The 13,657-nt window shown below is 43.1% G+C and overlaps 1 protein-coding gene across 1 annotated transcript in view; it reads right to left on the reverse strand.

The window, feature by feature from the left end:
• The window catches only part of FLI1 (Fli-1 proto-oncogene, ETS transcription factor), a 133,058-nt gene extending 125,316 nt beyond the window's left edge, over window positions 1-7,742 (reverse strand). The window contains exon 1 of the mRNA XM_007947224.2: window positions 7,531-7,742. Coding sequence (XP_007945415.2) covers window positions 7,531-7,661 — 131 coding nt within the window. The 5' untranslated portion in view covers window positions 7,662-7,742. The remainder of the gene's footprint in view (window positions 1-7,530) is intronic.
• Window positions 7,743-13,657: the final 5,915 nt, after the last annotated feature.

Consider the following 13,657-nt stretch of genomic DNA (forward strand, 5'->3'; position numbering starts at 1 on the left):
AAAAAAAAAAAAAAAAAAAGACTGCTAGTGATTTCCAAAAGTGACTTGCAAACTTAAGCAAGTTGGTAAAATTGTTTTTCTTTAAAACAAGATGCAAAATGTTGGGTGTTTGGATGAAAGGAAACTCCAAAGGCATTTCCCAAAGATTATAGCTCCAGACTATACAAACATCAGCTTTACCTTCCTATTCAGCTCAGGGAGACAGCTCAGGATGTGTCATTCAGACCCACTGATCTGCAGCCCAGACTTACTAAGAAGAAGAAATGCCCATGTCCACATAGTCAATGTGAAGTCACAAGCACCACTCAAGCCAGGCAGGTGCATTAGGACCTATCATGTGTGCCTTCCCTATAATGTACACATTGTACAAGAGATCTGCATTGCCTTTAGGATTTCTGTAGGGTCTACATATTGATATGTGCATATGACTGTTTTGTTCTTGAAAAGGTGATACATTAAGTCAAAAGCAAATTCAAAAGAGAAAAAAATCACCTATAATAAAGCCATAACCCTAACATAGGACTATTTTCATCTCTGTACATAGGAGATACTGATCGCTTCTCCAGAAGTATGGCTTCCCATGCAGGTTACATGTAGCATGCATGTCTCATACTTCAAGGTTCAGAATGCGGGAATTTAGGAAAGTGTCTGCAGTCAGAGGCAAAAGTTATGGGGTGTGGGAGGCTGATTTCTGCATGTGGAAGGTAAAATGTCTAGGTGCCTAAAGCTACAAAACCCCACTGGCCCATCCAGGGTGTCACAGCAGGCTAGCAGTGAGCCCAGGTCCTACACCCAGGCACACAAAGCAAGCAAGTTCCTGCACTTCCCTTCCATAAACTGATACCCTTTTCTTCACAGGATGTTTTCCCCAGTCCCGGTGAATGAAACAGGATGCAGCTGAGAGTTATTTGTAGACCACAGCTTGGATCAGGTTGCTAATGTCTATGTCCAACACCAAACCAGTGGGCAGTGCTGTCTCAGGTACACCTACCCCACCAGATTCAACCACAACAGGAAGATGGGAAGAAGGAGAGAGCAAAATCTCCCCCAACATGGGCAACCCAGGTGTTCTCTGAGTTCCTCAGAGCTCAGTTTCTCTACTTAACCCCTTGTCTGGTCCAGATGACTTGCCGCTGGGATAAAAGCAAGAAGAGCATCATAATTTCAGGCACATAGAAACCATCCTTCCCACCAGAGATACAAATCTAAGATAAGCATGGGAGGTAACCCAGAAACCCTGTTATCAAAGAGCCTGGTGGGAATCCTCTGTGGTTCACAGGGCAGTGCAACACATTGTAATCCAGCACTGTCCAATCAGAGTAGAATGTGTGCCACATATATAATTTAAGACTTTCTAGTAGCCATGTTTAAAGAAATGAAAACAAAATAAAACATAAACAAACCCAAAATAGAAGGTGAAATTAATTTTAATACTATATGAGAAGATATTAATGTATTAACTCAGTACAGCCAAAAGATGATCATTTCAACACATCAATTAAAAAAATGATGAAGTTTTGTACTTTCTTCATACTAAGTCTCTAAGTGCAGTATGCATTTTACACTTAGAACAGATCTCAATTTTAGACTAGTCACAACATTGAAAATGTTCATTGACTACATGTGGTATGTGGCTACTGTATTGGTCAGTTCAGCTCTAGCCCATGAGCCAAGAGATCTCAAATTGTATACTCTACTTAGGTTTTCTCATCTCAGGTTAGGAAGCATTAAAACTACCTCATCTGTCTTTTCTTGTTGTTATTTGTTATTTGTTGTTGTCAGCTGCCATTAAGTTGGCTCTGACTCAGTCAGGATTTATGTCAGAGTACAACTATGTTTCAAAAAGGTTTTCAATGCTGTCTTTTCAGAAGTAGATCACCAGGGCTCTTTTCTGAGGTGTCTTTGGGTGGACTTGAATTTCCAACTTTTTGGTTAGCAGCCAAGCGCTTAACCATTTGTGGTACCAGGGACTCCTATAGTGAATTAGCCCTCTGAAAATCATCAAGTCATATACAAGCAACAATGTGCCATTATCAGTAATACTCAGGAAATATGAAAAGTTCAGGATAAGAAAATGTAATAATAGTTTGGCATCTCTTTTACCATGTTATTTCTTTTTGCCTTATTAAATAACAGAACCTGACATGGTTTCACCCTAAGCAAAGACATTCTCCTAACAATCCTTGCTTCCTTTTGCCTACCAGCCCTTCTTCACGTGAGCACTTAGAGGATATTTATGAGGCACTGTAGATGGTTGTGGCCAACCTGCTGGACTCTGCAGAGTCCATTCTATCTTCTTTGTTTCCCCAAAAGAGGAGAGAACACATTAGTCTTTTTGAACCTACTTTGTCACTTGTTGATGGCCCAGGTCAAGACAGGCAAATCAAAAGCAGGGACTGCTTTATGCAAGCAAAGCCAGGTAAATATCACATCTGCTCACCAGGTATTTACAAAGCCCTCTTCCAGCTGGCAGTTGGTGTGTCAGGAGCTAGGTATAAGCTGACCAAAAAACTCTAAAAACTCACTGCTTTCGAGTCGGATCTGAAACCCTGCTTGGGTTTCTAAGGCAATATCACTATGGAAGTAGACTGCCCAATCTTTCTTCAGAAAAGTGGCTGGTGGGTTTGAACCACCAGCCTTCTGGTTTGCAATCAACTGCCTTAGGCATTATGCCACCAGAGCTCCCATGAGCTGACAAGTGGGTCCTAAAAGCTGATTTACTTGGCGACTCTTAGCCTATGATTAGTATCTTGGTTTGCTTGTGACTTCTCCAGTAGAAGGAAAACCAAAACACCAAACTCACTGCCGTGGAGTCAGATCTGACTCATAGCAACCCCACCTTGGGTTTCCAAGGCAGTACTGCTATGAAAGTAGTTTGCCCAACCTTCCTTCTGAGAAGGTACCATTAGTTCATAGATGCAGCCTTGCTGAGCACAAACGCAGGCTCTGCAGTTGAGGAGCCACATCAGCAGGCCTGTCCTGAGCTTGCCTATGAATTACCTGCATGGCCTTGAATACACACCTTCATCTGTAAGTCTGGCTAGCCTGCATTTCTTCATTATTCATTTAACCACTGCTTATTAAGCTCCTCTCATGAAAGAGCTCTTCTCAGTAAACAAAACCAAGACCTGTCCACATTTTAGTGAGGGAAGTAGACAATAAACAGTAATACAATATCCAAACAAGAGAATGTGTGGGTGTGACAAGAGCTAAGAAAAAGAATCAAAGTAGGGTAAAACTCAAAAACTCACTGTCATTAATAGATTCTGACTCACAGCGAGGTCCATTCAGTTTCTGAGGTGGTAAATCTTTATGGAAGTAGATTGCCTCATCTATCTTCTACAGAATGGCCAGTAGATTGCATCACCAACCTTCTGGTTAGCAATCAAATGTCTTAGGCATTGCACTACCAGAGCTCCTGAAAGCAGGATAAGGAGTGACTAAAAACCAAACCCATTGCTGTTGAGTCAATTCCAACTCATGGCAACCCCATGTGTGTCAGCATAGAACTGTTCCATAGAGTTTTCTTGGTTGTAATATTTATGTAAGAAGATTACTAGGCCTTTCTTTCACTGCCCTGCTGGGTGGGTTTGAACCACCAGACTTTAGGTTAGTAGTTGAGTGCAAACTGTTTACACCATCCTCGGACCTAAGGAGTAAACAAACCCCCACTGCCATCTAGTTGATTCTGATACATAGCAACCCTATAAGATAGAGTAGAACTGTTCTGAAGGGTTTAAATATTTATGCAAGCAGCAGCTGGGGGTGGGGGCGGTTTGAGCCTCCAACCTTTCAGTTAGTAGTCAAACTCTTTAACCAGTGCACCTCAGAGTTCCCTTAAGGAGTTCCAGGTAGTGTTACTTTACATCAATTGGTCAGGTGATATTTGGACAGGACATGAAACAACTGAGGAAGTGAGTCAATATGACTAGATGGAGAAGGAATATTCCAGAAAAAAGGAATGTAGGGGAAGAGTCTTTGAGGCAGGAGCATGATTGAGGGTCCAGGAGTCTTGTGTGGGTGACATGGAAAGAGAAGTGAGATGCAGAAAGGGGTACAGAACATGTCAGAGGGATGTTGAGGCCATGGTAAGGACTCTAGATTTTACCATAAACTATTAAAGGTTTTGAGCAAGACAGGAGTGAGAAATATTTTCAAAGGATTACTTACGGTGCTGTATGGAGAATTGATTTCAGGAAGGCAAGAGGAAGTGTGAGGACAGGATGCTGGGGCAGTGGCTGAGAAGGAGAAAGAGGTGTGCTGGCTTGGAGTGGGCTAGAGCAGTGGTGGAAAGAAGTGGTCTGACTCAGGGTACAGCAGACCAGAGGCCCTCCAAGGTGGGAGAGGTTTGGATTTCCAACAAGCACCAGGAGCTCGTCCTCATCAGGCCAGTTTGGGAATTGTTGCTGAATAGGCCACCTCTTGCCTGGGTGTTGGCAGAAATAAGATGATTAATGCAAAAGTGCCATATGCAGGCAGACCAGAAGGGATAGACAAAGGCAAAGCTAATGGTACACAAGGCCAGGAATCAGAACAACTGGGCTCTTTTGCCAGCTATGTCTGGTCTAAAGCCTTACACCAGTCATTTGCCTCCTCACAGCCCAAGGTGTCATTACATGTATAAATTGAGTGACAATGCCTATCTCATAGGATGGTGATGGGGAATAAAGGATAATAGGGAAAATGTTTGCAACTGGTAGGAGAGAAGTCTTGTCATGATTATCTATGTGGCTCCTGGCTCTGAACACCCAAGCCTTCTTGAAACTCTAGAATCTGGGAAGGCAGCTGTGATCCCAGGCCCTGGTTTGGTTAGTGGGATTGCAATGTCATAATGCTGGGTGTTTCCACAGGCAGCCTGAGACCATGGGCTGCTTGGAGGGGACTCACTCCCACTGCATACTTACCAGTTCCTCTCTTTTCCCTGTCCTTGGTGACCTCGTACACTTACCCACTTAAAACTCCTCACAGATGATGTCCACATCTAAATACCAGCCCCAAAACACTATCTGAGCTTTAGTCCCATAGTTCCAAAGCCTCTGAGACATTTTTATCTGGACGTTTGGCTGACTGCTCACAGCAAATCTCAAAGGGAATACTGACTTCCCTTCTGAAAGCATTTCCTTTCCCCAACCTCCCTGGGCCTGCCAACGGCACCATCCTTCTTCTAGATGACCAGGCTTCAGAGTCATTCACACCCTCCCCCAAAATACTTCAATATTTATTCACCCAAGTCCTGTTAATTATCTCTTTGATTGGTCTCTCAAAGATCTATAACTTTTTATTCCCATAATTATTGCCATCATCTTAGTTCAGAACATTACTATGGCTTATATGGAGTATTTAAATAATTTCTTAGCTGACCAGTGTCCCTGGGTGGCACAAATGGATTGCTTTCAACTGTTAACTGAAAGGTTGGTGATTTGAACCCACCCAGTGGCACTGTGGAAGAAAGACCTGGCAATCTGCTTCCACAAAGATCACAGCCAAGCAGCCCTATGCAGCAGCTCTGTTCTATAACATATGGGGCCACCATGTGTTGGACTCAACTCAATGATAATGGATTTGCTTCTTGGTGTTGCTTAACTTATTCTCCTAATTCTAATTCTCTCCCCTCTCCACCATAATTGTTGGTTCACCATCTTAAATCACAGTTCAGATGATGTTAACTGTCATATATATGCTTAAAGTCAGTGTCTAGCTGGCCATTGTCTATGGATTAAATTCTATGTATTTTTAGCCTACCATTCAGGACCCTCTCCTGCTTTTTATCTCAATCTCCTTATGCTGTAGGTTCATTAGACTACCTAATATTTCATGAATGAGTCTTGTGTTTTCTCTTTCAAACCTTGGCTCATAACCATGCCTACTACAATCACTTTCCAAGTTTTCAGTGCTGTCCTGTGTCCCTTTCCTAGTAACAAGCCCATGGAGGGAAGTACTTTGGGCCTATTTCAGAATGAGAAAGGTGGCACTCAACTTACCCAAGGGCCAGTGCAGGACCTGAACCCTAGGCTACTTTCACAAAGGCTGTGCTCTTATTTGCCTTCTCTGTGGGTTTACTCTCCCTAGACCACCCTCCTCCATTGCCTCCTGTCCAGATACATGTGGTCTCTCCCTCTCCCAGGGAGTCTTCAATGCTTCACTTCTCTCATCATTCTCTGGACTTTTGCTACAAGAATTCTTTGATTTGAAAACAACCTGAATGCTCATCAACAGAAGAATGGATAAACAAAATATGATACATATGTACAATGGAATATTACTCTGATGTAAAGAGAAATGAAGTCCTTATATTTATTACAACATTATGCTGAAAACCAGTAACTAGAGGGTAGATACATATTAACTTAAGTGAATTGGAAGGCAATTGAAGAAAAAAAAAAACTCACCCAGTGGCATTGTGAAAGAAGGCCTGAGGATTTGGGAAGAGAAAAAAAAATTATCTATGTAGCTTATAGCTGAGGCTTGCATTATATATATATATATATATATATATCACATCACTGATTTAGAAGAGATGTCAGCAAACATAGGATCAAATGGTAAATATATCAGGCTTTGTGGGCCATATAGTCTCAACTCTGCCACTGTAACATCAAGCAGCCAAAGTAATAAATAAACATTGGATGTGATGATATACCAATAAAACCTTATTTACAAAAAGTAAACATTATGCTGAGCCAGATAAGTCTGTCACAAAAGGACAAATATTGTATGATCCCATTTATATGAAATATCTAGAATAGGCAAATGTATAGAGACCAAAGGAAAGAGGAAGTAATTAAAGTGCACTGAATTTCTCTTGTTCTTGTTGTTAATGTGCTGTCGAGTTGGACTCGACTCATAGTGACCCCTCCTTGGGTTTCCAAGGCAGTATCACTACGGAAGTAGATTGCTCAACCTTCCTTCAGAGGAGTGGCTGGTGGGTTTGAACCGCCAGCCTCCTAGTTAGCAGTCAAGTGCCTTAGGCACTATACTACCAGAGCTCCTCTTAAGGATGATGAAATATTTGGAAATGGGCAGTGGTGATGGTTGCACAATATGGTGAATGTAATTAATGTCACTGAATTGTCCATGCAAAAAGATGCAATGACAACTGTTTTGTTACATATAATTTTACCACAAAAGTAATAGTTTTGGTCATCTTTACTCTGGTAGGACCCACCCATTGAGGTTAAGTATCTTCAATAGGACAGGAAAGAGTACCTTATCTCTAAATCATCTGCAAGAGGGGATATGCCTGGACCTGCCCAGTTCCTCACACCAAATAGGTGTTCCATACTATCTGAATAAGGTCTGAGGGCCTCTGAAAGCTGCACAGGGGCCCAGAGAGCCAGGTGGGCTTTCTAGTCCTGTTCCATGCACAGCCTTCATAACCTCTCTGGTCTCAAGTCTCTAGGGACGGACTCCCCAGCACTGATCCCCATCTGCCATAAATGCCCCAAGTGTGTGGAGCATGGCTCAGCCTTCCCCAGCCCCCACCAAGAGGCAGATTATCTGCCCCTAAACAGCACAGGTCTGCTACCTTACCTGGACCCATTCATGTGGTCGTACTCCCTCTTGACGTTGACCCGCACTGGCTGGTTAATCCATTCTTGCTGTGGTGGAAGAGGGTTGATTTTGTGGGGCTGGCCATAGTCAGGGTTCCCTGAGGCAGTCATGTCGGCCTTGGGGAGGTGGGCCGCTGCTCCGTATGTGGAGTCAAAGAGGGACTGGTCGTCGCTCACCACTGACAGAGCCTCCTGCAGGGCAGAGGAAGAGACAGAAAGCCCAGTGTTACTCTCCAATCAGCTAGTGGCACTCTCCGTTGAGCTGACAGGTTGGTCTTAGGGCAGCTTCTCAGCAAATCCCAATTGTGTAGATTGTTGATTGACTGCAATTCCCAAGGGAGCTCACCCTTATGCAAAATTGATGGTTTTTTTGGTGGCTATCCAGAGCAAGAAGGGAGTCTAGACAGCGGAGTAGAAATGAGCTCCTACCCAAAGAAGTGTCTACTTGTTGGGTCTATAGCCTGGGGCCCTTAAAGAGAAGAGAGAGGAAGGGGAGAGCAAGAGCTGTGATCATAACAAAAAGACATGTAGTTCTGGTGGTGTTCAGGCATGTAAGACTCTTTCAGGCATATAAAGAAATGCCTTTTACCAGCTGTGTGGAGTAGTCAAGCTATTGAAGGGGAAATGGGAGCAGGCATTTATTTTATGGTAAGTCCCTGGGTGGTACCAATGGTTTGCACTCAAGGGTGGGCAGTTCAAACCCACCCAGTGGCACCACAGAAGAAAATCCTGGTGCTCTGCTTCTGTAAAGATTACAGTGAAGAAAATTCTATGGAGCAATAATACTCTGTCACATGGAGTCTCTGTGGGTTGGAACTGACTTGACAGCAACATGCTATTATTTTATAACATAAAACATATTTTGAGGCCAATGAGCCCACTCAGAGAGGCTAAGTATCTAGCTCAAGGTCACACAAAAGAAAGGTGGGGCCCAGGGCTGTCCCAGTCGCATTTCAGTTTACTTATCTGTAAACAGGAATAAGAATAGCCTTCTCACAGAGTTGATACACGGATTAATGAGAAGATGTAGGGACAGATTATAGTTCATAAAAAATGCTCCACAGTTTGCTCAGAGACTCTGAGATGTGCTGGAGCTGCCTTCCAGATCTACTTCTGCCTCTGAAGGGGCTGCCTACTACCTCTGGAATTAGAGTGTTTGGCCATGTTTTCTCATCTGACTCCTTGAGATGACAGTTTCCTTCCTTAAATTGATGCCTGGGCTTACCAAAGGGTGAGAGAGGAGTCATAAAGAACCTCAGCTCTGTGAGGAGTGGATAGTCAGGGAAAGGCCCGATGAAGGAGGTCGTTTACTCCATCCACTCATACTACTCCATTGCCTTAGAGATCATGGATTGAGAAAGGAAGCCTTACACTTTTCAGAGATCTTCCACCAATCAAAGTATGATAGTAACATTCTACCACATTAAATCATAGGGACCCAGGTCATGGGCTGAAGTGTAATTCTCACTATAAAAACAAAACAAAACAAAAAAAAACCTTACTGCCATAGAGTTGGATCTGACTCATAGCGACCCCTCCTTGGCTTTCCTAGGCAGTATCACTACAGAAGTAGATTGCCCCATCTTCCTTCCGAGGAGTGGCTGGTGGCTTAGCCTAATGCCTTGGGCACTTCCGTATTAACTGTTTGCCCCACCCAGGGACACTACAGTCCATGTGATTACACCAAATTAAGTTTACCTCCTTTCAAAAGAAGATGATAGTATTCATTATTATTTATCATCTGTAATCTCATAGGGCTGCTGTGAAAATGAAATGGAATAATACATGAAAAATGCTTATGGGTCATATTCCCTCTTGACGTTGACTTGCACTGGCTGGTTAATCCATTTCTGCTGTGGTGGGAGGGGCTCTGAACCACTGAGTTTCCAAGGCAGTAAATCTTTATAGAAGTAGTTTGCCCTATCTTCCTTCTGTGGAATGGCTTGAGGACTAAGGTGTTCCTAACACAAGCCATTATATTTTCAATTGCCTCATACGCATGTGAAAGCTACACAATGAATAAAGAAGACTGAAGAAGAATTGATGCTTTTGAGTTGTGGTGCTGGTGAAGAATGCTGAAAGTACTATGGACTGCTAAAAGAACTAACCAATCTGTCCTGGAAGAAGTGCAGCTGGAATGCTCCTTGAAGGCGAGAATGGCCAGACTTCGTCTCACCTACTTTGGTCATGTTATCAGAAGGGACCATTCCCTGGAGAAGGATGTCATGCTTGGTAAGGTGGAGGGTTGACGAAAGAGAGAAAGGCCCTCAACAAGATGGACTGACACAGTGGAAATGGGTTCAAGTATAGCAGGGATTGCAGAGCTGGCACGGGACCAGTCGGTGTTCAGTTGTGCTGTGCATAGGGTCACTATGATTTGGAGACGGCACCTAACAACAACAACAAAGACATTTGATTGCTAACCAGAAGGCTGCGGTTCACGTCCACCAGCCACTCCTTGGAAGGAAGATGGGGCAATCTACTTCCATAGTGATACTGCCTTGGAAACCCAAGGAGGGGTCGCTATGAGTAGAATCCGACTCAAGACTCACCAGCACTCAAGACTCACCAGCGGTGTTTGGTTTTAGTGTGATGTTAATGATTAGCATTCAAATGAAGATTCTCTTAGGTCACCTTTATTTAAAATATAAATAAGTGAACTAACCAAACAAACAGTCAAAACAAACTCACTGCCATTGAGTTGGGTCTGAACCACTGGGTTTCCAAGGCAGTATATCTCTATAGAAGTAGTTTGCCCTATCTTCCTTCTGTGGAATGGTGGATTTGAACTGCCTGATTAGCAGTCAAATGCCTTTGGCACCTCACCACCAGAGTTCCTTAAATAAGTGAATGTTGTTGTTGTTGTTGTTGTTATGTGCCGTCGAGTGGGACCCGACTCATAGCGACTCCTCCTTGGGTTTCCGAGGCAGTATCACTATGGAAGTAGATTGCCCCATCTTCCTTCCGAGGAGTGGCTGGTGGGTTTGACCCGCCAGTCTTCTGGTTAGCAGTCAAGTGCCTTAGCCACTATGCTACCAGAGCTCCTAAATAAGTGAATATCACCTCATAAATCAGATTTGCCTATGTTCTTTGTGTGATTCATTCACATTCCCATCTGAGTGTCTCTCCAAAATCATTGCCCTCCATACATCTATAACATTACAATCTGCCCTACCAGCTAACATTGACCTCACTCCCAGGTCATTCTCCCAGCAGGGAGGACAACCATATTTCCAAGAGGAAGTCTCTTCTCCAGCTGTTTTTTTTTTCCAGCTGGGATCAGGGAGGAAGCACTGGAACACACTCCAGGAAGTCTGCTCCTGCCCCACTAGGCTCTGGAGAGTGTAGATACACCCAGAGACGGCAGTTTCAGAGCTAAGCTTCCCCTATAGCATGAAAAAGCTGGCACCCCAACCAGAAGACTATCCTTAAATTGGGACCTAAAATCTGCTGGAGTCCTTTCTCATTTTCCCCGATGCCCTAAGTAATGCTCAAAGGGAAACTGTGCTTCTCTGAACTACTTCCCTTTGGATATTGTATCCATCTCCAGTTAGAGACCAGGTCTGGCTCCATATCCTAGCCAAGTTCTTAACTGTCATCCATGTCATCTGCACACAAAGTCTTATAGTTCCAAGTGGAAAAGCACAGCATTGTGATCTTCCAGAGGACTGACTCTGAGTCCATGAAATTATTCAAGTTCCTTATCAGGAGCATATTATGGACTGAATTGTGTCCCCTCAAAATATGTGTTGTAAATTCTATGTCTGTGGTTATAATCCTATTTGGAAATGGGTTGTCTTTGTTATGTTAATGAGACAGAATTAGAATAGAGTGTATATTGAGCAATCTCTTTTGAGATATAAAAAGAGATTAAACAAGGGAGCAGAGGAGATGGGGTAAAACAGACTCCAAGCCACATGGAGATCTTCAAGGAACAAGGAAGCAGAAGCTCAAGAGATAAGTACCTTTCTGCAGAGATGACAGACAGTGAAAGCCTTCCCCTCGAGCTGGTGCTCTGAATTTGGACTCCTAGCCTAAATGGTGAGAAAATAAATTTCTGTTCCTTAAAGCCATTGATTTGTGGTATTTCTGTTCTAGCAGCACCAGATAACTAAGGCAGGGCACATGATACAATGCCACATAGGATCCATAAGTACCCTTTTGGTGATACAGGTGAAAAATGTTCACCACAGTTCTGCTACAAAAAAAGGAGATTATATTTTAAGGAATCAGATATTGTCTCCTGCAATACAGAGTGATTTATATTCTTGGTTTATCATATATGAATCTTAAAGTTTCCAGTAAAAGAATTTCTTCCTGTAAGTTAGGGTTGAAGATGATCTGAGGTTGAAGTATCAGAGCAAGGAAGCTTGGGAGACAGAATTGAGCATAGGAATGGTCAGGTGAACAGGGAAGAGCCCCTACCATCATTATTGCAAAGGAGGGCAGGCCAGGAAGCAAGAGAAGGTAGGACTGTCACATCCAAGAAGACATGCAGATAGTAAAACCAAGCTTTATAGCAAAGATACTGCAACAGAGAACAGGTGAAACAAAGCTGGGAAGCCTAGTTTTAAGGAAATGGATGGTACGCAGTGAAAGAAAATAATCTATGGGACAAAGTGTAGATGTTGTAAAGGGTATGAAACTAGTTTGGATTCATTTTAGAATAGAAATTTCCATTACAGTATAGTTCACAACTGAAAGAAACTTCAGTCAATTAGCAAGATCATAACAGGAAAGCACACTGACTTACTCCAAAACCCCCCAAGTTTCTCACATCTGTCCAGTCTGTGTCCAGGGTCAGGCTGTAAACTGTCCACTGAATTTCTCTTTCAGATTCTTTGCTCACTGACAACACCCATAAACACTATTCCCACATTGAATCTAACTTGCATATTTCCTGGCCAGATCTAACTCCCTTAAATGTTATAAATACTACTATCATCCTACCATTAAATCAGTTGCCATAGAGGCCATTACAATGGTGACCTCATGTGCCTCAGAGCAGAACTGGGCTCCATAAGGTTTCCATCAGCTGATTTTTCAGAAGTAGATCACCAGGCTTTTCCTTCTAGGCACCTCTGGATGGACTCAAACTTCTAACCTTTTGTTTAGCAGCCAAATGTGTTACTCATTTGCACCACACATAGAGTCCTTACTCCATAATACCTTCCCTAATAATGCTTTCTGACTCTTTGAGCTTTAAAAAGCCTTTTGAAAATATTGCTTGGTTAGATACACACATACACAAAATTTTCTGTTTGCAATAATTAATAGGCAACAGTTGTTTTTTTTTTCTTTTTTCCTGATAACAGTATGTTGTTTAGTTGTTCTCCCATCAGCTCCAACTCATGGTGACACCATATACAACAGAACAAAACACTGCCCAGTCCTTGACCATTTTCATGATGGTTGGCATGCTTGAGACTATTGTGGTCACTGTGGATTTTGAGTGTCTTCCAACCTAGGGAGCTTATCTCTAGCACTACATTTTACAATACAATATTATGATCCAAAGGTTTTTCATTAGCTGATTTTTAGAAGTAGATTTCTAAGCCTTTCTTCCTACTTTTTCTCAGTCCAGAAGCTCCACTAAACTCTGTCCACCATAGGTGGCCTACTGGTATTTGAAATACTGGTGGTATATAGCTTCCAGCATCACAGCAACACCCAAGCCACCACAGTATGACAAAATGATAGCAGTATAGAGAAAGAATTGGTTGTTGATAGGCACTGAGAAGGAGCTCTGGTAGCATGGTGGCTAAGGCACTTGACTGCTAACCAGAAGGCTGGTGGTTCAAACCCACCAACCACTCCTCGGAAGGAAGATGGGGCAATCTACTTCCATAGTGATACTGCCTCGGAAACCCAAGAAGGGGTCGCTATGAGTCGGGGCCGACTCGATGGCACATAACAACAACAACAGCAGGCACTGAGAAGAGACAGAAGAGTGAAGAAGGCAGGAGTAGAGCCGGAGAAGATAAATAAGGAGAGTGTCAGTGGCTCTGGGTGGCTGAAGCTGACAGACAAGTGTTGAGAGCACTCACATCACCACTGGGACTCATAGATGTCACTAGGGGTAAGGGCACAGAGGTAGGTACTAGGGT

Source organism: Orycteropus afer, unplaced genomic scaffold, assembly GCF_000298275.1.
Source record: "Orycteropus afer afer isolate SDZICR_OR568_19922 unplaced genomic scaffold, OryAfe1.0 scaffold00178, whole genome shotgun sequence".
Classification (NCBI taxonomy): Eukaryota; Metazoa; Chordata; class Mammalia; order Tubulidentata; family Orycteropodidae; genus Orycteropus; species Orycteropus afer.